The 24,788-nt window shown below is 36.3% G+C and overlaps 1 protein-coding gene across 6 annotated transcripts in view; it reads right to left on the bottom strand.

The window, feature by feature from the left end:
* UTRN (utrophin) overlaps positions 1-24,788 on the bottom strand; it is a 334,555-nt gene that overhangs the window by 75,963 nt on the left and 233,804 nt on the right. For all 6 annotated transcript variants that reach the window (XM_079299176.1, XM_079299179.1, XM_079299174.1 and 3 more), the window contains one exon: positions 8,717-8,846. In XM_079299176.1, the coding sequence (XP_079155302.1) occupies positions 8,717-8,846 (130 nt within the window). The remainder of the gene's footprint in view (positions 1-8,716; positions 8,847-24,788) is intronic.

The following is a 24,788-nucleotide window of genomic DNA, read 5'->3' as shown; positions in this document are numbered from 1 at the left end:
ATGAATAAATTATACACAATCATGCAAAGATGAAAGTACCATTTTTGTCAGAAGTCAGATGAGACATACAATCTTCCATTTACTGATAGACTGTCTTTAAAATCATTATAACTGGCTGAGCTAGGAGTTGTTGATGCGGTAGAGGAGGGTGAGGGGGCAACAGACAAAAAATGGTGTGGGAGGGAAGATTTTGCTTTACAAAGGCCAAATGAATGTCAAAGTAAATGCACAGTTATGGTTGCAAAAGTTACCCTACTATGCCTCTTGTATGCAATAGTTGTCCCATAGCACCCAATACAGAAAAGCATATTGTAAGTAAATAACACAAAATAAAACATTGAAATACACTCCAATTTCTTGTGGAGAAGTCACTTTTTTCCAGATAGAAAAGTAACAGGCAGTTGCCTGGATCACAACCAGAGTTTCTGCTCAATAATTCCACATATTTGTTTTGCTTTTCTCTTTTAAAGTTTTTTTCAAACCTTCTTAGCCCATATTAGTCTTTATATATGCTAGACTATGAATACTTGAAGACAATCCAGATGCTACCTGGGAAAAAAACCAAAACAACCAAACTAAAATCAACCCAAAATGCAATTATAATTTCTATTACAATTGTTGGGATAGGGAGGAGAGGGTGTTGCCCAAAAGCACAAGGACCTTGCTGGGAAGGGGCTATGTAGGAGAAAGAACAAATGAGGAAAGGTAACCAGAGCACAGTGGAAGGTTAGAGCAATCAACAAGACCCAACAGCACCAAGGGAAGGGAGACACAGCCCGTGGATTGTGATGCATATTTTGACCTCAAATGAGAGCCAGTTGAAGAAAGAGTGCAGCTGAGTGGTACAAAAGACATTTTGAGCTTACCAAGTCTCTTAGGTCAATATTTCAGTGACTTGTTGTGTCACTGTCATAAGCTATTACATGAGAGGACTGTCTATGTGCACTCTGCCTGTAGTAGCAGAGATTATACCCAGACTTAGGGACACTGCAGTGGCAAAAAGGTATTGCAAAAGATTAATTTGGAATGAAATGCCCATGAAAACAACCTGGAATACTTAACTACATGCAAAGCAATACAAATGTAGCTTTGGGATACAGAGACGTGGCAGTAACCTACAATTTGCAACACTGACACACCAGAACAAAGATGAAGACCAAACCTATGCTGTGATAAATTACATCTTGTCCCTGGATTTACAGCATTTCACAATAGAATAAACTGCATCATAGCACAACACAGTTTTGGAATGATCTTTACCTTAAGTTCTGCAAATAAAATATTTCTTTTCAAAATAAATAAAGTTCATGCTCTAAGTAAAATCCTCTTTTGGGAAAAGAATTTTTTTACACAGAAAAGAACAGCTACAAATTGCTTATGTAAAGACAGCAAAGAAGTTGTTGCCATAAGTACTTTTGGAATAATTCATCTTTGAGAACAATAGTATTGATGGATGAATGGTAATTCACTACAGTCCAGTGACAAAGGGACTGTGAACAATTTAGAAGTCAAGCTCCACCTAAGGGCAAAAGTTTAGTGTTAGAGGATCTCTCACAGGATGAGGTTTCCCATGATACACCTACAGATTGTAGGCAACCAAATCTCAGAGGTGAAAGCTGCAAGACTTATAAATGAGGATTAAGGGAGCACCCAGAGGTGGAATTCTTTAGATATGGCAAGGCAATACTGAGCTTCATTAAAAGGTGACAGAAAATTGGATGACCTATTGGATAAAGTCTCCTCTGTTGGCATCTTGAACATGTGAATGCAGGGGACACTACACTCAGAAACTGGAGTAAGAAGATGTTCCATATATGCAAAGCTGTAATCTACCATTTTGATCCAACATCGTGCAACTATGTCATTCTTTATCTGTTGTCAGCGCCAAAACCCATCACTTCTGCATAAAAGAGTAGGGCATTGCCAGACCTGAGCAGGTCTAAGATAGATTGCTAGCCAGTTAAAAAGATCAGTCGCTTGACAAAGAACATGTGGAAAGCTTTACAGTAAAGAGCTGAAAATCTTGCAAAATACTTTGGCTTTCCTTAAAGGTATTGACACAGCAGATCCAATGAGTCTAACAGAGGCAATAAGAAGAAAAGTGGCTGTAGCAATAAATGGACTTGATGTGGCACTAGGGGATAGGTTCAGGAGTGGTTATGGTGCTGGTGGGTTAATAAGTGGATTAGATGATCCTGAAAGTCTCTTCCAGGCATGATGATTGAGTGATTAAAAGAGGGAAACAATACCCCAACTTAGTTAAAATAAAGCAGCTTTACTCACAAAAGAACTAGTCACTTATTTGGGTATGGGTAAAAGATTCCAGAATGATTGGGGTGATACAAGTATCCCAACAGAACTGAAACCCAAAACAGTTTGAAGGCCATTTATGAAATCACTGTTATTGTACAAGGATATCTACCACATATTGTATTTGAAAAATATTAATTCATTGCAAGACTGCTTTATTTTACAAAAGCTTTAGAAGTGCTTGTAAACCTTGCACCAAAAAGACATTTACTAGGGAAATAGAGCAAAACGTGCTTTTATGAGCTATAAATGAATATATGCTGAATGGTTTAAGAGAAATACATCTTGTATAACTTCATGTCTTCCATTACAAGAGCCCAACGTATTAATGAGCAACACATCACTTTCTTTCAAACAGAAATCACATTCTTCAAGATACTGGTTGCATAGAATAAAATTGTAAATCTCAAAAAAAGTGTCTTAACAGTAAGATTTTTTTACTGCTGGTTTGGAATTCATTTAACCAGCCTGACATTACACAAACCAGCAGACAAGATTCCTTTTTGCTGTGAAAAAAACTTACACAGTAGTCATTGCTCTTTTCTTCCTACTTAATATAAAGTCTTCTCAATCACCAATTTGATCAGTGTCTTCCCACCCATTTTTTTAATGTTACTTATTACATTATCTTCACTTCAGCAGCTGCTCAGAGAGTAAGTACAGCCTATGTTCACTGGACCATCTGTTTACCAGAGAGGACAGATATTAACTGACCTTGCGGTCAGGGAAAAAAAAGCCCTCTTCTGTAGTGAAAGAAAAAAAAAAAATTAATATACATTTTTTGTCACAAATAAAGCACAGAAAGCTCCAACAGCTTTTCTGTGTCTCTAATGAAGACTGAGTGCCATTGAAGGAAAACTGTCAGGCCTGAATTTTCAGCATAGTTTCCTTGTATGCTTACATGTATGGATAATACCATTGAAGAAAATTCTTCTTGCTTAAGAATTTATTGTAGACTTCTGAAACTATTTGGCTGTAGCAGTTTTCATTCAAAGCAACTGATTAATCATCTTATGTAGTCTTGAACTAGTTATCTCTTTCCTTCTTGCCAAAATTACATTAATTTCCTTTCACTTCTGTTAAATTCGTAACCAAATATGCTGGAACTGGAGATGATTTCATGTCGCCTCCTTCTCACATGATGTCAAACATTGTCTTTTCCTTGGCTCAATCAACCTTTGCAGTAAAAAGCAATGGATGACAGCACTGTGCTCATTATGAAAACTTTCAGAGTATTTGAATAGGCACAATGGCCCATTATCAAACTCCTAGACAGAAGATCCAAACACAGCGCTATCATTGCAACATGAAGTCTTTAGCATTGCTGCAGAGAAAGTATTGTCTGAGTTTCTAACAACCTTGACAGAAAACTTAGTCCTCATGTGATGGGAACAGGAAGTTTAAGAACAAGCAGCAGTTAGTTAAATGTAAACATGCTTCCACCCAGAGAGCATCCCATATTTCAGACAAAACTGTGACACAACAGAGCCTACAGGTCAAGAATGAATATGACTAGGTTTATATCCCAAGGTCCTCATAAATAAAAACCGCCAAAACCATCAAACAATTACAAAATTAACCATTTTGAATTCAGGCTAGTCTGTTTCCATTAAAATCCTCTAAGTTTGCACTCCACACCACTCAGCAAATGTAAAAAATTTCTTTGAACTTTACTAATAAGGCTCCAAGCAGACAACCATGTAGACCCTACAGGAAGGATTTCAAAGCTTTATCAAAGTGGACTAAACTTGTAAGGTGACTAAAAGATCAAATTTTGAAAATGAGAGACATAAGTATTTTGGGATTCTCTCATGGCTAACTGCACCTTTATGATAGGAAGAAACTCTTATAAGTCATGAGTGAATGAGCTCCAACTAAAAGCTGCAATGCTGTAAATAGTGTAAGTAGTTTCCAGATATGTTTCCACTGACTTCCAGTGGGTTACATCCTCTTCATTCTCCTATGAATCTCCTAAGCACTTCTTATTTACAGTCAAGACTTCATACTTAGTCTAACTGCATGAGAGGATAAAAAAAAATCCCAGTGGTGTGTGGTAGCTAGAGAACAAACACAAATGATTGGGAATAGAAATGCTGCCTGCTATATCTGCATGTATTAGAAAAGAGTAAATTGCCTATTTTCAGTGAGATCTTCCTTGCAAAAGCAAAACTTATGGCAGAGAAATTTACCTAAATGTGGTCAGTGGTGGTAAGCAAAAAATTTCAGCTTTTATTTATGACTGAAATAGGTAAAGATGTTGCACCTCTACAAGTTTAAATAAAGTATCTCTGTGCAATTGCCTGATACTTATTAATGTATTTCTTTTATGGGGTTTTCTATTCAATTAGTAGGAGATAACATATGATATATACTTATTTTCAAATTCTGTGTTTATCACAATAACCTCTGCTACCAAATAGCAGTTTTCAAAGCTAGGAACCTAAGGAAAACTAAGTTATACTGAAGTTTTCTGCAGCTGGAAAACATTGCAGACTCCCAGAAACATTCATTATTGCAATGAGAATCAGTGTAGTGGTCTGTGATTATCTGCTAGGATGTTCCACTGCTTCAGTGGAAATGTAAGGACAGAATTTTAGCAAAGTTTTATCATTAGTTCATAGAACCCTAGGGACATAAAATATGAAATCTGCTTTCCTTCTTTCTGATGGTCTGTAACCTTACAGTACATGGATTTAAGAAGACAGCTGTAATCTATGCCATAGAGAATTATAATTAACATTTTTAGATCAAAATTTTCTCTTATACTGTGGACAAGTGGCAAAAAGATGCTAAAAACATGAGTATTTTCAAATTCTTTAACCTGTCCATCCATGAAATTCAGCAGCTGGCCTATCAATCAGCTCCACTCAGATGCTGAGGTAGCTCAAATACACAAAGACCGTGAAGCTTGCTTTTTTTGTGATGGGGCTTGTCTACAGAAACATGGCAAAACAAAAGCAGAAGACAGATGGGAGATACAATTAACTAAGAAAGTAGTTTTCATGAAGATAGAGAAGTCTGAGTGTGCCAGTTACTCTCTGGTACAGTAGAAGTACAACACAAGAAGCATAAGGTGAAGATGGGAAAGAAGAAAGAAACCAAGGTTTACTCATAACCTGAATCTACGTTCTTGCAACATGTGGGAAACTAACAAGACCATTACAGACAAAGGGTTATCATAAGGCATCCTGTAACAAATGTTCACTTTGGATGGAACAATATATGTATATATGTAAAAAGTCTTTCATCCACATTTCAGACAAGTTCAAAACTGATTCTTATCCGTTTTCTCCTAAATCTATCTCATTCCTTGCCCTTGCAACAATACCCTCCCTGATATGAAAAGACCTATGGTGAAGGAGAAAATAACTGAAAAAATTAAGAATAAAAATTTTATAAAAGATATTAAATTGAGAGGTTGAAGAAAATAGAAAACAATTCTACAACCTTTATCATCTTCAGATTAGCTAACTATTCTCCCATAATGACCACCTCCTTTATGCAAGGTAAGAAATAACCTCAAGAAACTGATTTCCAATTAATACAAGTTTGAGTTAGTAAAATAGCTTTGCTATTTCTATTATAGAACCAGCCAAAGCAATGCTCAAATCAAGACAGTGCAGTGTTGACTGTTTGTCAATATTTTTAGAAAACAGACTGTCAGCTTAGAATCCATAACCACACTCCACCTTTATCAACATGAAGTGGACTTCACTGAAGTCAACAAGTTAACTTTAATCAACTACAGAGAACAGCAATGACCAAGAGGATGACAGAAAATAAAAAATTTAAAAAGTAACATCTTAAAAGCAAACTAAAGCCCACACCCTTCATTGAAAATGGTTAATCTGTAGAAAAAATGTGTGTGTCTGGCTGTCTTCTAGTTCAGCGATTAAGATTTCTGGAGATTGGTGGCATCAGTTGTCAGAAAAAATTTACTAGACTCACTCTTAAGTGAAAATTAACAGCTTATTATATATATATGAGCTCAGACAGAATGATTTAAAGATGGCTTTGGGCCTGAAGGTCTATTAATCTGCAGAAAGTGCAGGCCTGTTGTGCACAGGGTGTGAGTGCCCAGTGCTGGCAGCGGGAGCTCCACAGGGGTCTCAGGGAGAAGAGGCTGGGGCTGCCCTGTGCCAGGGGCAGCAGACCCTAGCCAGCTCACCATGGGGCACACCTGAGGCCCTCAGCCACGCTGGTGGCACCTCAGGGAAAGTGCATTTAAGAAGCAGAAAACACCAGAGAGGAGGAGGGAACCAATAGGAAAAACAGCAGAGGGAACACTAAAGCCAGAGGAGGAACAACAACACGGTAAGGCAGATATTCCCCATGGAGATAGCACACAGAGGAAAGGTGTGAGAGGAAGCAAGAAACTGCTAGGTGAACCATGAACTCACCACCTTCCCACCCTCTTGTGCCACTGGTTGCCTGTCTGAGCATGACTGGTGTCACAAGAAGTGGGGGCATGGCTTTAATGGTTGTGAGTTTTTTTCCGACTATGAACCAACTTGGTATTTAATTATTTCTTTTAAATGGCAAATAGTTTGTTTTCCCCAAAGCTAAACCTATTTGGTCACAACAGTAGTTTGAATGGAATCTGCATCTGTGACCCATCTGATCCCCATCCTGACCCATGAGCTTTCTCACTCACGTCCTTCCCATGTCCTGCCTCTATTCCACTGCAGTGGAAGACGTAAGTGGATGGGTGGGAGTTTGGCTGGTAGTCAAGACTAACCCATCACATGCTCAAAAAAGAAAGTCCATGGAAGCACTGAGTGTGAAGAAGAAAGAGGAAAAGAAGTTCAGTGCACATGTATGAGGCTTTATGAGGCTTCCCAGTCCGAACATATGATTGGTTTTCAAATATCATGACTAGACCAGACACATCCACACATCATTTGTGGACCATGGCTGTTATTACCATGTAATTTAACATGGTCACCAAATTCCCTGTTATACTGCTCTCACTGACATTGGTATAGGCCAAAATAATAATTTTCACCATAATAGACTGGATAACAAGAATTTATGATGCATCTTATTATCTGAAGTTTGCTCTTGCAGTTTGCATCCCATCAATCAACATTGACTAAATCATTGTTATTAAATCCTGTTAGAAAATGAACACTGGTGAGGTTTTATGTACTGGCATTGTTTGTGCTGAGAGGTTCTCTGTTTTTGTGAAGAGAACCTGCAATTTCAAACTTCTGTATGAAAGAATGAACAAATACACAGAGAGTATCTTTACTTTTAACTTGCTTGTAATTTAGACGAATTGAAACATAGGAGATGCTATATAGCAAATGAGTTTGAGAGTAAAGAGAAACTGAATATTTTCAGGAGTCAGGAGTTCAAAGCAGGAGTAAAGCTAAGGTACCAGGAGCACTAATCAATGAGATAAATGGTTCATTTTCTTTAGCCACCAGCTATTCATACTTAATCACAAAGTTGAAGTAGGGAATATGAAACCACTTAAAAATTTGTACAGAAATAATACAAAGTATGGATGCAGGAAAAATTAGTTGCTTCCAGTGAACAAACTTAAGAAGTCTGCAATGTAGATGTATAAGATGATGTATGGAAAGCAAAAAAAAATAACTCCTGATAAAGCAGATATGCTGTAACTTTGTAAATTATTCAGAACAGCAAATAGGTCACATCTTAAAGCAACTGACAGTTCTGCAAAAGCAGATTATCACATTTTCTGAGAACAACTCTTGTGTAACTAAAGGTAGGACTTCATAATGCTGTAGCTTATATCAGAGATATAACTGCGGAATTTACTTACAGACATAATTTCCTATTTTGTGGTAGTGGCAGAGTAGAGAAAAAAATATTACCTTCTTGTAGGTCTCTGATATTTAGAGTAATATCTCAACAAATATAATGCAAAAACAGTTTCTAGGATAGCTGTGGTTCCATTCCTTAGCAACGATTCACCTAATATTCAAATCTTTAGGATTCTGTAATGACTGCCTTCCTAAAGCCCTGATTTATTTTACTTCTAATGAGATACACCACTAAATATGCCTATTCCTATTGTGGAGTAAAACTTCGCAATAGACATATGGATGCTTGAATGGGAATCCTTGAAGTACCGTTCTGACTACATTTAAGGCATGTGTGTTGTTGTGTTAACAAAAAAGAACAGAACTATCATTTGTGTTTTGAATCAAAAATTGGAAAAGGCAGAAGAGATGTTTCTACTTTTTCCATTCAAGTGTAAGCATTTGCAAAGCAGTGAAGTAACCCTTGAGATTAAACATGGAAATAAAAATCATCAGGATGCCAATCAGAAAATTCTGAGGTCTGAGCAAGTAAGTGGGATATAAAGTATGTACTAGAGACATGCAAGGCCTTTCTATCTTTTTTTGACCCTCCCCAGAAGTGAGTATTTTCTGACCTGTTTTTGAATGCAAGCTCCTCCTTGGCTCCTCAGGCCCCTCAATTGGTTGGTCAGCAAGGAAAACTCGTGCCTGGTCCACAGCGTTGAGAATGGTTTGCTCCTTATCCTTCAGTTCACGTCTCAGTGCCTTTTGGGAAGGGAAAGAAGAATGCATTTGTAATTTGACTTTGTGAACAATATTGTTTTCTCTGTTCTCACCTCTCCAACTAGACCTGGCTAGTGAGTAACAGCCAATGGTATTCAGACTGCAAGATAAAATGCAAATTTTACAAAACAGAAGCCGCAAGAAAATGAGGCTGGAAGGGTAATTTTTAGAAAATTGACTTGAAGAAAGGAATACAAGAAAAATTATGTGAGTTTAAAAAAAGCCTAATAAATTGAAACTCCTACATTAAAGTTCTATTAAAAAGTAAATTTAATGGGTTTATTGCTTTCAAAAGGATTGCTAATATACAGTAGATTGTTACAACAGACTGTTTACTTTTTTGATAGCTGGAATAACAGCAATAGCTGGAATAACTGCACCTTCTGAGACTTCAGAAAATTATTTTACAAATACTAAGAAGAATTACAAGAATTGTTAACATTCCTTAGAAAATGAAACATCTTGTTTCTGTCTGCTATATAGTAATATTTTTAAAATTCAGACAACATGTACCAAATTTTATTGTAATAACACATTCTGAAAAAGCCATTTTTAAAATTATTCAAATAATATTTTGATCTTTATTATGCAAAAACCCTTTGAAACTTATATACAGAAAGAAAAAAATCTTTATGTAAGATTTTTTTCATTGCGGTAGAAATGAATTTCAGGGCATTTTGCTCTCCAGCATTTATGACTTTAATAAAAGGTTCAGTATAACTAACTTTTTTTTTATTTTTCAAAGTTATAAGTAATCAGCTGTTATGTTTCTTATGAAGCATTTTCATCCAGCATAAAGCATAAATCTGTCCCACTCAGAAGGAAACCACTTTTCTTGTTTTATTTGTATTATTTTCTGCACGCAGAAACACAAAATATACTTTAAACATTATTAGAATGCTCTGTTTATTTTTACAACATATTTTTTTAGTTCTAATTAAAAAGTCAAGGCTCATTTTGCTGTCACAATTCACTAAGGCCCCATTCCAGAATTAAAAAGAAACCCAGAGTCAGCGTTGACAGCGTTATATAATAAAGTGAGTGTTCTACTACAGAAACGTTTGAAAAGCAGATTCCATGAAATTCCACAAACGCTGTCTTATAATTTTCATTTGTTAGTCTCTTGATGCCACAATCACAAAAAAACCCCTCATCTCAACTTTAGTTAGTAGGAGGAAAGATGTTATTTTTCCTCCCTCCTCCCCCACATCCTGCCCTTATCCTCCTCATCTTTCCATTCTATTGATTCAAATAAAGTAAAGTATGTAAATAAATAAACAACACCAACTAAAACTAATCACTGAAAACACACTAACCTCCATTACATTTAGGAGCCCGGCTTTCAGTAACCATTAACTGTTGTATCTATACAAACACTCCTCAGAACAGCATTTTCTCTCTGTGCTTCTGAATAGCAATAATATTCTTTGCAGGATTTAGTACATATACATGTAGTAACAAAAATTGCTATTTAAAAAACAAGTCCTCCTTATTAAAAAAAAAAATACAGAAATAGAAGTATTGTAGAAGTTACATTCTTTAAGAATCTCTTTACTTCATCATAGTATGTATCAATATCTAAATTTCACATTGCACACACTAGAATAAGACACTTTGAATCATTCATATTTTACAAATCATTAAAGCATTCCCTAAGCCAGACTTTGTTTCAAGAAAGAAAGAAAGAAAGAAAGAAGGCAGTATTATGGCTGGAAAAATTCCCCATTTAAAAAAAGACTTTTGGTTAGTAAAACCTACGTGGATGCACCAGTAAAATGTATTTTAATTTCAAAAACTTTGGTCAGAAACAGAGGGCTGATTACTACACTTTCCAGTAGGAAATATTTCTAGAATTGCTTTTCTCCCCTCCATATAACTTCCAAAATATTTCCAAAGCATACAAGAAAAGGGAGGCTATGTCACATTTTGAGTATGCTAAGAAATTCCAGCAGTTTGAAACAGTATAGAGATGGATCTCTTTTACTCTGTCTCTTCTGTTTACCCTCACATAGTGTGTTCCATCAATTTCTCCTGACCCTCAATAAAACTTCAATCCAGTTTGACCTAAGAGACCTTGGATTTAATTCTCCAACATCCCTGCCTTGAAGTTGTTGAAATTGAGTTTGACAAGACAGATTTTAAGAGTTTGGCCCATACAGCTCATCAGCTGTAAGTCATTCATGGCAATCCTTATCAATATTTTTGATAGAGAACTCTCTTGAAATAAACCAGAAATGAAATAAAACCAGCATGAAATAAACCATACACTGGAATAATACTACAAAAGTAATTTAGCAGTAGAGCACCTTGAGCACATCACAGACTTCCTAGATTATGTTTTGTTTTTTCTTATGCCACAGGTGCAAAAGTAACGTACTCAGACTTGCATAACTTTTTCTTAGCAATACTCAGTATATTTCTCTGTGTGCATCTGCCACTAAACAGGAAAAGCAATGAGAATGCACATTGCAAGGATAACCAAGCATACCAATAATACTGTTTCTTATGCCAGCAAATCTCTCTGCAATAGAGCAAAAAAAGAAACCCACTTATAGACCTTACCTTGAATAGAAAAAATAAAGGTCTCATTGGAAAAATCATATCTAAAGGAACACTACAGAGTAAAAGTAAGTCATAAAATGCGCAACAAGAACATAAAACCTGCAATCCTGAATTGGACTGTTTTAAAGGTTATTATATAATAAGAAGTATAATCATATATTTTGGTGGTTTACTTAGTTTTTCAAGAGATACCCTTCCAGTGGCTACTCAAAATAGATGTGCCTCCTTCAGCAGACAGGGATATTACTCCATTCCCCTTGTGTCATTAAGAACTAAAGCAGTTACAGCATTCGTAAGCTTTGGGTGGAGCACAGGTTTTAAAAGAGGGAGAATTCCCCTCCTGTTGCTGGCTATGCTTCTCAGGGAGAAAATTGATTCTAGAGTTTTGGTATAGATTAAATAGGTGAAGGTATGGTAAAAGAAACCAAACTTGAGAAGTATCTCAAAACTTGTCATTGAAAATTGTCCAATAATAAGCTAAACAAATGGATGCAATGTTTTTTGAGTCCTGTTAAGCATGCAGATGTGAATACAAAATGAAAAAGTGAACAGTGAGAACAGAGATAACACATTTATTTTGTGTACACTGTGCTTTTTTTATGTTTATAAAACCACAGTACTATATTAAAGCTATATTGATCATACAAAAAGGAGCTGCATACAACCTGGGCAGTAATCCATACCACTGTATTTCATGCAACAATTATAAATTTCAAAATTACTGTATAATTTAGGCAATAGTTTAAAATGAAAGCTTCACTTCCCTCAGTAGTCTGACAGGTGACAGACTACTAAATCCAAATCTATGGTTTACAAAGTTCTGTAGCATTTGCAAATCCATTATTATGTCCTACATAAACCAGGACATTCAAGAAACCAATACTAATTTTAGACATTCTTGATTCTTATAAAAGAGGGGGGAAAAGCCCTGAAAATCTAAAATATGGTCTGCTGATGCAGTGTCAGTACAAGCTGTTTTCACAGCTGACCTTAAACAATACTAGCCAAAAACACTTTTGAAAAACCTCCTTTGAAAAAAGTCTTCCACTGGTAAATGGACATGTGCTTACAAAATTACACTCTTGAAATATTTTGTGCAGCATGAAACAAAGCAATAACTACAAACAGCACTGCATCATTCACTTTGCAGGTATGAGGTCTCAAGTCAGCCAACTACGGTGGGGTAACCCAGGACCCCACAAACACAATCCTCCTCTCAGGGAAGAGAACAAAAGTGCCCCCATGATTTTCAACCATAAGCCAGTGATTTACTCCCTATTTTGATTGTTCCTCTTTCAGTGGCTGTGAAACATATGTCACTCCCTTTATAACTCTGGAAATGCAGATAGACCATTTGCTTTATTACACCAAGATAATTGAACCCATCTGCCCTCCCTTTATTAAAGACACATCTGATTTCTAACATAAAACCCAACTCTTTTTGTAAGCTAAGATTTTTAAAGGAAGTTGCCTAAACCAGGGCATTACAAAATTTTTGTTGGGAATGCTTTGCAGATGAAGTCTTTTCCACTCTTGAAAAATTTAAAAATTACAAAACTCTTACAATTGTGATTTTTACACTATTTAGTGTATCCTGAAAGCACCTATTTCTTTCAGCTGCACCATAAAATTGCTTTTTGAGCACAGTAAGTGGACTTCTAAACTGACTCACTGTTAATTTACAGTTTCTTTTTCTCTTCTGAATTGTACAGGCTTGTACAGAATAATTCAAGGAGCAGATCTGCTCAGTAGTTCCAACAGATGAAGGCAAAGCTAATTTCAAAGAAAACACTTGGGATGTTTCTTAAAAACAGAACATATTTAAATCAGGTCTCATTATGCACTCTTTCAAGGAAGTAAAGATGCATGTTATTGTAACTCATATCAGTTCAGCACACTGTAGCCTTATGTGCCAATCAGCAGCTCCTGTAACATTAAATTACTTATTCATCTTTATTCTGCACCCGGTGCTTGAAAAACTCCTTTTCTACACTAAACTGTACACAAACTTTTATACATTAAAATGAAATGGGAAAAAATAATCCGTGGCATTTAATAGGATGGGAAGAATAAGCAGGATGATTGAGCAAACTCAGAGTGAGATGAGGAATTGTGCATAAAGATCATACAGAGATAAAGGTTGTGACTGAGTCTCTGCCAGCTGTCTCCATCACTAAAGAATTAACTAGAAAGAAAATAATCATAGCATGTTTAAAAGCTGTTCCTTCCTGTCAGATACTATTTAATTGATCATGCACACATAAAATTTCAAAAATGTTTTGGTCTCTGTACACATCTCTCTATAAAAGCCAATTTTATGTGTCTACCCCATCTGATAAAATAGTCAAATAAATATAAATATTTAACTTGAGATTGTGCAGCTCACCATGCATTTACCTTTTGGTAATTCATACAAAATCTATGTGGCAACAGAAATAATGAAGGAGAAAAATGGTGTCTAATATACAACCACTAATATCTAGAGATACAAAGACACATGTAGCACATGGGACTTTAAAGATGAGACCAAATCCTACATGTTCTGATAAATCAGTGACAAACAGTGACAAACAACAGAATAGGGAAAGGAAATATCAGCGTCAGGGAAAAAAAAAATAAGAAAGAAAGAAGAAAAAATAAAAAAGGAAGTTGTTTGCCTTGATAATAAATATATATTGAGTATTTTTGATTTATTTTTTAATAGAGGAATCTAAATAGACATCTCAAAAAGGACCAAAGAGAAGTGGCAAAGGTTGCATTTTTCTAAATTGTCTCTGAATTTACCATTTATCCCTTGTTTTCTCTTTTGCTGTAGCCTCAATAAAGTGTGTGAAAATACGGTTTCAATTGCATGGGTTCAATGTGAGTGTAGACCCAGAAGACACATCTATAGCTAATTCCTCATTTTTGCCTGCATGCACACGGAAACTAAACTGACAGGAATTTAAAAGCTCAGATGTGGTCAAAAGAGAATTAGACTATGCATGCTGGTGATCTTTTACCAGAGGCAAATTAAATGTTAGCTTATTTAAGAGTTTCCCTTTGATTTCTCTAAATAGATGCTCCAGGTCAGAAATAGGGGTACTTTTTCACTGAGAATTTCTTGCTCCTTGATAATTTCCCTTCTCGCTCTGGAGGGGTGCACGTGCTCATGGCTACTCACCAAAAACACCACCCACCTCCAAATATGCATTAACAGACATACGTAAAATAAGCATCTAAAGCACCTCTCACACAAAGTGCTTTGCAGTAGTGCAGTCTTAGAGAGAGGAAAGAAAGCATGCTGTACCACTACTGCTCAGACTTAGAGACAAGAAACACAAAGCTGTTACATTCTAAAATCCGATAACCAATAAACTGACAATCTCAAACTGCATCTGTACATTCCTGTGAGACACTTTATTATAAGGAAGAGTAACTGACATCCTTCTGAACTTTGAAAGGCCTCCTTTGTGCACTAGAGAAGAACCAAGTACTACAGCACGAAGGCAGAAGTAAGCTTCATTGTCACACCGACTGCATAAAAAAATTAAAAATATATTCTTAAAGATCACAGGGCTATGCTTTTTCTTAAACTTTTCTTTTTATCACAGTTAATTTTCAAAGAAAGAACTTCTTTAGTCTTTTCTGAAGCAAGAACTGCAAGTCCTGCATTCCCTAGAGATGCTACTGGATCTAAATCCAACTAGAGACGAAGGGAGACACTGCTTAATTGAGCAAAGGTTACAAAAAATGAGACATAATGATGTTCATTAATATGTCTTCCAGCACCAATAATCTTATGTAACTTGATTTCTTATTTCCACTGAAATGAGACTTTGTGTTTCTAGGTCAATGATAACCAACACTTGGTTGCCCAGTGAACTTTGAAACTCAAAAGAATATAGTATTCAGGGACTAGAAAACACGGAATTTTTTTGCACATGGAAAACATTATCATCAAAAACCCTTTTCTGAAAATATATAACTATTTTCTTAACAAAAGTGAAAAGACAGGCTACAATGTGCTAATGTGAATTGTCTAGTAAATCAACTACTGAAATCCCCAGAAATATAACCATGCTGGCCAGTGCAACCCTTTTCTAATGGGTTTGCTGCACAGTGCATATCCACCTAACTTGCTTTGTTGGCTCTTTTTCTCTTCTTCAAGAGAGCAAGTTTTATATTCAATCCTTACTAAGCATTTTACTGTACCATGAGTACTACAAAAGTATCATATAAACAACAGAATGAAATCTGATAGAATATGCCTATTTTGCTCATCCAGCAAGTTTCTAATATAAGTGAGCATATTTTGGTTTAAATCCATTGTAATATGACAGCTAAAAAAGGGTATGAGAATCATTAAACTTGGTAACTTGCATAAATGACACAAAGCAGTAGATTGAAACAGTAGTTTAAAACGCTATGCATAGGAGAAAAAGTTTTAATGGAGCATTTAGAGAAAAATCTGTTTAACATACCTAATCAGGATTTAATACAAGAATTCATACAGATTGTACCCCAGAGACAGCAATAATGCCTGAATCAGTGTGGAGACTGAAATAGGAAAAGAGAGGGAAGCTGTTGCAGTTTTCTACTCTTTGTGTGGTAAAGAAAATGTATTTAATTTTACACAACAGGAACAATCACCCTGCTAGCAGTGGAACCAATTTTCAAATGCCAAACTGCCAGTAAAAACACATTCAGTTTTACATCAAAAGGAGTACAGTGTGCTTTTGGTGAAGGAAAACTAATCTCACCAAACCCTACTAAGAAAGCACAACAGCTATGTGATATCAACAACCTTGGAAGACTTGACCTCTTTTTATTTCTGTTTTTATTTATTTTATAGTAAACCAGCAGTGTCATTACAGGCATTTTCATACATCTCTGACAGAAGGCAGGAAGAGAACTAACCCTCTCTACTTGCTCTGTTTTTCTTTTGCCTGTCACCCCAGACACAGCTCCTGGCTCCAATCCGAAATAGGACAACTACTTACATGTAACTTAGGGACAAACCAGAACCTTTAATCCAAAGTAAATGAGAACTGGTGTCCAGATATGGGGGACTGACAGTTGGAACTCAACAAAGATAAAATAACATTTTAAATTATCTGCCAAAAAATCCCTGAAAAACCCATAGGAAAAGATCGCTATACAAGTAAAGTACTGCACTGAGTCTATTTCAAAGACATTTTAAAAGATTACATCCTCTAAAAAGCAACCTTAAAGACAAGGCAATACAACATCAAAATAAGGATCTTTCCATTTCAGATGAAACTGCTTTGTAAAGCTGTCTGCAGAACAGAAGTTACATTTCTTCTACACTCTTCAAAGTTGTACCTCCTTTGAAGAAGCAAAGGAAATGTGTGTCCTCAATGCTAACTCTAATTAGCTACAAACTGTGTAACTGTGCACTGCACAGTGTATTACTGGGTAGCTTTGGATAACAGTTAATACTCAATTACATAAAACCCAAAAATGAGTTTATAGTGGAAATACTGTCAGAGCATAAACTCCATCTTTTCTTTATGGGTACCAACTGGTTTAACTTCTGCTTTTTATGTCAGAAAATCCTCATAGAAGAAGGGAAAGGGATAAAGAATACACAAAAAAGCACTCTTCTGTTTATGCATCCAAAACATGTACTGCCTGCAGCCTGACACAAAACACACAAAACATCTGCTGCTTATTAAATGGTTTATTACTTAATTGAGCAAGAGCCCTCAAATATCCTGTTAGCAATGCTTATTTCCCTGCACCCTCAGCAGTAAGCATCTATCTCTTCAACATGAGAGACACATTCCTCTTTGTTTGCTGTCTTGGGTCTGCTTAGACTGTGTGATTGCTGGGCACTGATGAACTGCCATTAGTTTCTTGCTTCAAACTGAAATGATGCCACCATTAACAAGTTGGGTGCTGCACTGTTGTAAAGAGTAGTTAAGCTCTGGTCACCTTTTGCTTATTTTGTGTGATTAAGATTCCTCTGCATTTCTTAAAAAAAAAGCACCAATGAGACGAGTCAAATGTGTTTGGCATCACAAGCTACTTCACTGATAAATGATACCTACCACATTAATGCAGAGGTCTTGAGAAAGACTTCTAGTAATTACAGCTCAAACTCAACACAGTTAAGAGAAACTCTGTGATATGCAGCAGTATGAATTAATTCAATATATAAAGATAAAATGCCCTTTGTGAGCATGCCCACATCTCATGAGAGGTTTCCTCTAGGTCAGTCTCCTTAGTGCAAGAGTCCATCAACATCCTTGACAATGGATTGTGATCACCAAGAAAAACAGTGAATGTACTGTCACATATAAATTATAGCACATATAAATGTAGCATCATGTATAAATTATACATTACCAGATCACTGCAAAAATTCTCAAGAGAGCATCTCCTTTATGACAATTATGTAAGGGAAGGAATATTCCCTTTAGAGGAGGAGGAAGCACAGGCAAGAAAGCCCAGCTGTATATTGAAGTAGAAAAAATTATAGGGACCAGTTCCAATTTGAGACCAGCTTTAGTGTTCCTGTTCTATATGCATGCATGCATACATGAGAGAGGACTGCTACTGGAAATCCTTTCAGCAGCAGACACCCTGTCAACATTAATTACTCCTCTTTCTTAGAAACAGTCACTTTGGTTTCTCTTTGGAAGCAAATGGTTCAGACAGACAACTGAATAATCACCAAACAGTCAAACTGTCTTCCTCACCACAGTCTACTTCAATCTCCCTCATAGCTTTTTGCTCTCAACTCTTCCACCATGGCTTCCCATTTTCAAAATTATATAAAATGTCACAGTTTGTTGCTGTGACATGACAGATTATGCTGGATCTCTGCTTGGGTGACTTCTCCAAAATTTCCTATCTCTGGATTGTGTGCTAGTACATCTCCTCAGTAAAGAAAGATTACTGTAAAACCATGACTAAAAAAAAAAAAAAACAGTAGTGTTTGGAAAATACTCAACTTCAGACAATTTTCCAGGCATTTATGAGACAGTCATGAGGAAGGAATACCCTCAGGGCAACATGACTTTCCCTTCTGCTTAAGTCACCTCCTTCAGCTCATTCTAGTCACCATCAGAACTTAGAGGAACATGAAAACATAGAACCTGGCACCTATGCCATATTTGTCAAAGCCAATGGCATTTAAGAAGGAAAAAAAAAATGGCAAAAAAGGGCAAGGCCCAAGTGTGATACTTCATATATTCTATGGCACAGCAGCAAAGCAGCAGATATTACAACATAGTTGTGGTGGGGTTGGATTTTATTTTTTGGGGGGGGGGGGGGGGCGGGGGGACACGGGGGTACGTTTGTTTCAAGTATCAGGGAATTTTCCCTCATCGTTAGCCACACAGAATATAAATAAAAAAGATTTCTGATGAGAGTTTAAGCCTTTTGTCAAACAGGACACACCCTAACTTGCCACAACACGCAATACTGTGTGTTGTGTGTGTTGCTTTATTAGCTCCATTTATGCCTCTGCAAAAGAAACTTGCCCAACCCAACAGCCTTGCTCAGTCTGTGAATTTTCAAATAGATGATCTAATAACATCTCATAAAAACAACAGAAAATCAAGCTGGACCTGTGTGCAATATTAACACAAAACACTGAGCAAACCCACTTGCCAGGGTTTTCCAAATAGTGTTCCATCACTTGGTTATAGGGTTGTGCCCTTCTCCTTTTCAACAGTTTGCTATTTGATTTTAACAATCTGCTTTGGGTTTTATCAGAAAAAGTAGAAAAAGATTGAAATTAAAATAATCCAGGCAAAGTTCTGCAAAATATCCATGGACAATAAAGACAAAACTTTGCCTTATTTTTACCCACTGTAAGTTCTTTTAATAGCTATTCACATAAACCATATTGTTTGATTAAAAATAATTCTATAAGAATAACTAAATCTGGAAAAAAATAAAAAAGGTCTTACTGAAACTTAATGCAAAAGCTGTCATAAACCATTTTTTTGGGATGACCACAAAGCAGCTTTCTGCCTATGAGAAAAAAGTAATTTAATATAACAGACAGTGATTAGGGTCAATTAGAGAAAGATACCAGCATTTAAAAGAATACTTCTGTGAAGTAGGGCTGTTTAACTCAGCTCCACAAATACTTTCCAATATAGGATGGACACATCAGAGACATCAGAAGGCAGACTTATTACTCATGTCCACTCACTCCATTTCCTTTTTCTGCTTTCTTTTTCCATATGACAAGTGTTTTTATTTGTAGCTCTTCAAGCAAAGATTTGTAAAATTTTACATATAGTAGAACCAGCATGTATTAAACAGGATTTCTTTTTCTTTAGAAACAGAATTTTAAACCACAAACAATTTCTCATTGAGAAAAAAAAAAAATACTGAGAAACAAGCTCTATGCCATGGCAAAATTGGCTAATAATGGTGCAGAGATAAGTAAAAGCAATAAGTAAAATACTGAAGGTATAAACAATAACATTTAAGAACACTAAGAACATAGGGAATGTCTCAAAACCAAAAACTAGAACTTAGTTTTAGTGACTGGATGTCAAAGAATCCTTGAACACATCTGCCACAACTTCCCAGAAATGTAAATTGTCAACTTAAAGCCATTTTAAAAAAGGTGAAAACACGCAAATGCAGCAAGACACCCTCATATGGCTCTCTTTCCCCAGAAACCTTAGTGAAAAACTGTATAACATAAATGCAGATTTTTTAAAAAAGTAAAGGAATTTCACTTATTTCTCGTATTTACTTCATTTATACTGTATTTGGCAATAGGGTGCACTAGCTTCAGTGCTTTTAACTCTTAAGTCATTGCTTTCTCAGAAATCTCTTCACATTCTTCTACAAGTATAACCAAAATGCAGTAAGAATGCTTACTGGTGACTTTTTAGGTCACATACATCATCTCAGTACCCGTTGTTTTTCCAGAACAGCATTAATGATGTGATTCACATCTGACCTGTGTCTGTTTAGTTTTCTCTCTAGCAATTAAGTGCCTTTGTTTTTATAACACCATGGAGTTTTGTTTATTTATTTGTTTTATATGCCATGCTGTGCTTACCACTAGCCATTCCTTCATGGATCTAGCATTAAGACAATAACTTTTTCCTTCTCTTCCAGTGTTGCTGCACCAGCACTATGTAAAGCATAAGCTGGAAGATACAGGTGAAAAAAGGACTTGAGAAACTGCAGCCAAGCACCTCTGCTCACAGGACTAAGAATCTTGGAGCAGCCAGAAATGTCAGAAGGCATTATCTGCATGATCATACAGAAGAATACAAGATCATCAGAAAATCATCACAAATGAGGCTGACCTATTGAAAATGACTAATTTCAACCAAGCATGACTGCTTTGCAGCAGTCTGTGCTTTAGTCAAAGCCTGGGGACTTGTTTCTGTATCAAGCACTGAGGCTCCTGAAAGCATCCCTACCCAGCATGATGGCAGGTGCTGACCACAGCACTGATGCCATCAACATCAAGCATTGCTCAGTATCTCTCTGCTACAAAACCTGAGATGGAAAAATCACATGCACAGGACAAAATTGTCAGATACCACTGAAGTTTGCCCAAAATACTGTCCCCCCTCCTTGCATTTATTTGATGATAAAAATGTTTTCACGATTAGTCTTCACTCTCCTTTCAGCATTTTGTTGTTTTGGAGGGTTTCTTCCCTGGCTTGAACCTTATCCCTTCAAGGTAGTGAATGCTTACATAAACTTCTAGCCTCTCTCTTCTGAGGCAGATCCATCACTCAAAAAGAAGATGGAACCACAAAACAGAAAATCTACAAATAGCTGTTATTTAAAAAATAGAAAAAAACAAGAAAGACTTAATATCAGATTGATTCCAAGGTAAATAAACATAGACTGTGTACAATTTAGAATAAGGTGAAAAGACATTGTAGATGACCTGCAGTAATATATAACTGAAAAATTATGTATTTGTTCCAGTAATTTCTTTAAAACTCTCATTTACTATTCACTCTTCTATTACTGCTAATATTAAATTCCTGCTGACCTGTTACACTGACTTAATGAAAAATATACTAATAAAAGTAATGACTGGATTCAATCATTCAAACCTCTATTGGTACTGAAAATTTTAATTTAGACCCAAGTAAATTACACAGTTATAAAGTATGCATTTTTAAATGATTGCTTATAAAATGATAAGCATAGTCCTTTTATTAATCACAATATTTTACTTTATATTTTAAAAATTCTATAAGCATGTAAGTTGCAAACCTGATGTTTCAGAGGAGAGGAAGTCTGTGGATTTTTTCAAAAATCTATTTTATTACCTATATTAGGACTCTCAGACTAAAAATTCCTTAGTAACATAGACAGAAAATTCAGTCCAACTTCAAACAAAAATGAAAATAAATGTATCATAACATTTTAACGATTTACAGCTTTGGTTTACTCCCTCTTAAGCTTCTAAATATTGTTTGCAAACACAAAATTGCTGACAACAATACTATAAAACTGACTAGGAAATATCATAGGCATATTGTGTTATACCATTAAACATTGGCATAGAGATTTTTTTTTTTTCTCTACATTTACATTCATTTAACAAGAAATGTCTAAAAGATTAAAATCCTATCATAAAATACATGAATTACCATTAGCAGCAGCTATTAAGTTCTTTGAGAACATATTTGAAATGTTCTCTCTCGCCACAGACAACACCTGTCCATTTAAGGAACAGGTCCCCCATGGCTAGAAATTCAGAACTATTCAGCTTCCCATATCCCCTCAAAATCTGTCCTGCAGGGAAACAGGATATAGGGATAACCAACAGCAACCACCTAACAGCACAGTCATGTGTCAGTATTAGCATGGCATCTCAGACTATCAAAAACTAGAGTTAAGGCTGATCTTCACTCACTGCAGAACCAGAAAAGGCTGCTCATGTCACAGAAGTTACTGCATTTGCATTGTCTATTTGGCAGAGTGGGCTACAAAGTTTCACATCCAGCTAATACACAGTGCTTGAAACCACTTTAGGACACAGTAGCTTCGCTACTAACACTGACATAATGCTATGTTGTCCTTATGGAACAAGAGAGAAAGGACCCTCAAGAAAACGTAGGTTTTGTACAGGATGCTTTTAAAGTGTCCCTCACACATTACAGGGGAATAAATTATAAAATGACCAACCAAGCATGTAAAATAACTCAGTTGTAGGACAACATTGCACTCCTTCCACAAAGAGGTGCCTAAAGAACCACCCCAAAACCACAACAAACCAAAAGAAACCCAACCCCCATAACCAAAAGCCACTTTGTCCAGCAAATATTTTCTCTTAATTACAGCATGCCCATACATTTCAGTAGCCTACTGATTAAAACAAACTAATCTCAGTAACTCTAAGGAATGACTGCAGACAGCTGCAGACCTACCAGGCACAGCACTACATGAAGGAATTGTACCTTTATACTGAAGCTCAGGTTACCCTAAGTCTTCTGAGGTGGACAGCTACTGATGATACTTTAAATGACACAAGGAATCATGCCACTGGCCTCACAAGATGAGCATTCAGGTTCCGAATCTGATTAAAATAAAAAACAAACCAACCCATCTTTTCCCCAAAACAGCTAACCCTGGATGAATCTGTAAGTGTTAAGGTCCTCTAGCAGCTCAAGGTATAGGAGTGGGAACTCTAGACCCAGTATAATGCCCTTCTGAAGCACAACACTTAATTCACTTTGCAGAAGACAGGTGTTAGCAAAAACAAAATGTCCAGAAGCTGCCCTAAAAAAAAAAGATTCAAATCTTTAAGCATCGTTTTAGGTTTAGCACCCTTTGGCATCCAAAGTTTAAAGACCAAAACTTCAGAGAAGAAAACTTCGAGTAACATTCCTAGCAATTTCCCAGCCCCACAGTCTAACCACCCTGAGGGAGAGAAATTCACTGAAACCCATGTCAGAAGGTACAGATGTGCGGTAGCTGTCTAGGAACAACTATTAGCTATGGTTTAGAGCTCTTGGAAAGAAAACAAAACAGAACAAATTACTTCCTGTGAGATTACCTTGCCCATTAAACCAATATCTACCCTTGCATTCTAAAAATGCAACAAAACAAAAATAGGAGAGCTAATAGAAAAGTGTAAGAAAAAGCAGAATCCCATCCCCTCCCGTATTTTGTACATATATTTTGAAACCTAGCCTTCAATCTCTAGAATCTGCATGAAAACAGGAGTGGGTGGCTGCCATGGAAACACAATTTTTCCAATTTATCTTCCTAGGGTGGATTACTGACTGTAATAACAAGGGATTGAGGATCCTTGAATCTTCCTCCTCCAGTTCAGGAGTTAACTGGAATAAATATTCTTCTTTCCTAAAGATTCTGCCTGCAGCATCAAGAAGCAGGATCTAGATTAAGATGTTCTTAACAGAAAATAAAGATTCTTCACCAGTCCCTGTCTGCAAATGCAGTAAGTTTCCAGAGGATTTTAAAGTGGTAACAGCCTCTCTCTTACTACATATTTAAGAAGTGCATCATAAACTAATGCTTCTGTTCAGTTTCTCCAAAACAGTGATGCATAGGGGACTCTGCCCACTGAGAACACAAGATGAAAGAAAATAAAACTTTCTAGTGTTGGCACAAAATTCATATGGAAAAGTATCAGTTATATAAAAAGGTTCTTAAGATTAGCATTAATCCCTGCAAGCTGGAGTCCACACCTCAAGTGACAAGTGAACAGCCCCGTTAAATGGAGAGTTTCTTCTTAGTGGTCCAGTTTACCAAAACAGTTCACAGAGAAATCAAGGAAACCTGGGCTGGTTTTATTGAATATACAGAAAGAATCTCAAATTGGAGTCAAAATGATAAAGGTAGGAGCAGGACAAACAGTTTTCAACTCTAACACAGGCTATGAAGGCATATGAAAAAAATATGGCAGTGGACCCTGTATTATTGTGGCTCTCTAGCAGCACTCCCCAATTGAAAAAACAGATTCACTGTGACTGTGCCAGTGTTTTTTCCTGGCTCTCTGCCTTTGGAAAAACAGACCTCAGCAAAAAACAATATTTGCATTCAGAGAAATGTCCTGTCTCATTTCCTTACACCAGCCCATCTCTGGGATCCAGTAAGGCAGCTCATCTGTTGACATATCGTCCTTAGGTTTCTGGTGATACCCAGCACTTTTAAACACAACTGAAACACCAATTGATCTTAAAAAACAAAACAAAACAAAAAACAAAAAAAAAAAAAAAAACAAAAAACACCACCAACAAAAATAAACAAACCACAAATTGAAATCCATGAGCACTTTTCTGGGCAGTTACAGCAATAGGAGTTACTTTAGCTCCCTAAGGATATAGCAGAGTCTGAAGAACACAGCAAGATGAACAAGACAGGTAGCTAAGAGGATAGAGTGGC

The sequence above is a fragment of the Erithacus rubecula genome (assembly GCF_903797595.1).
Source record: "Erithacus rubecula genome assembly, chromosome: 2".
NCBI classification, from domain to species: domain Eukaryota; kingdom Metazoa; phylum Chordata; class Aves; order Passeriformes; family Muscicapidae; genus Erithacus; species Erithacus rubecula.
This window is presented reverse-complemented; position numbering and strand designations above follow the sequence as displayed.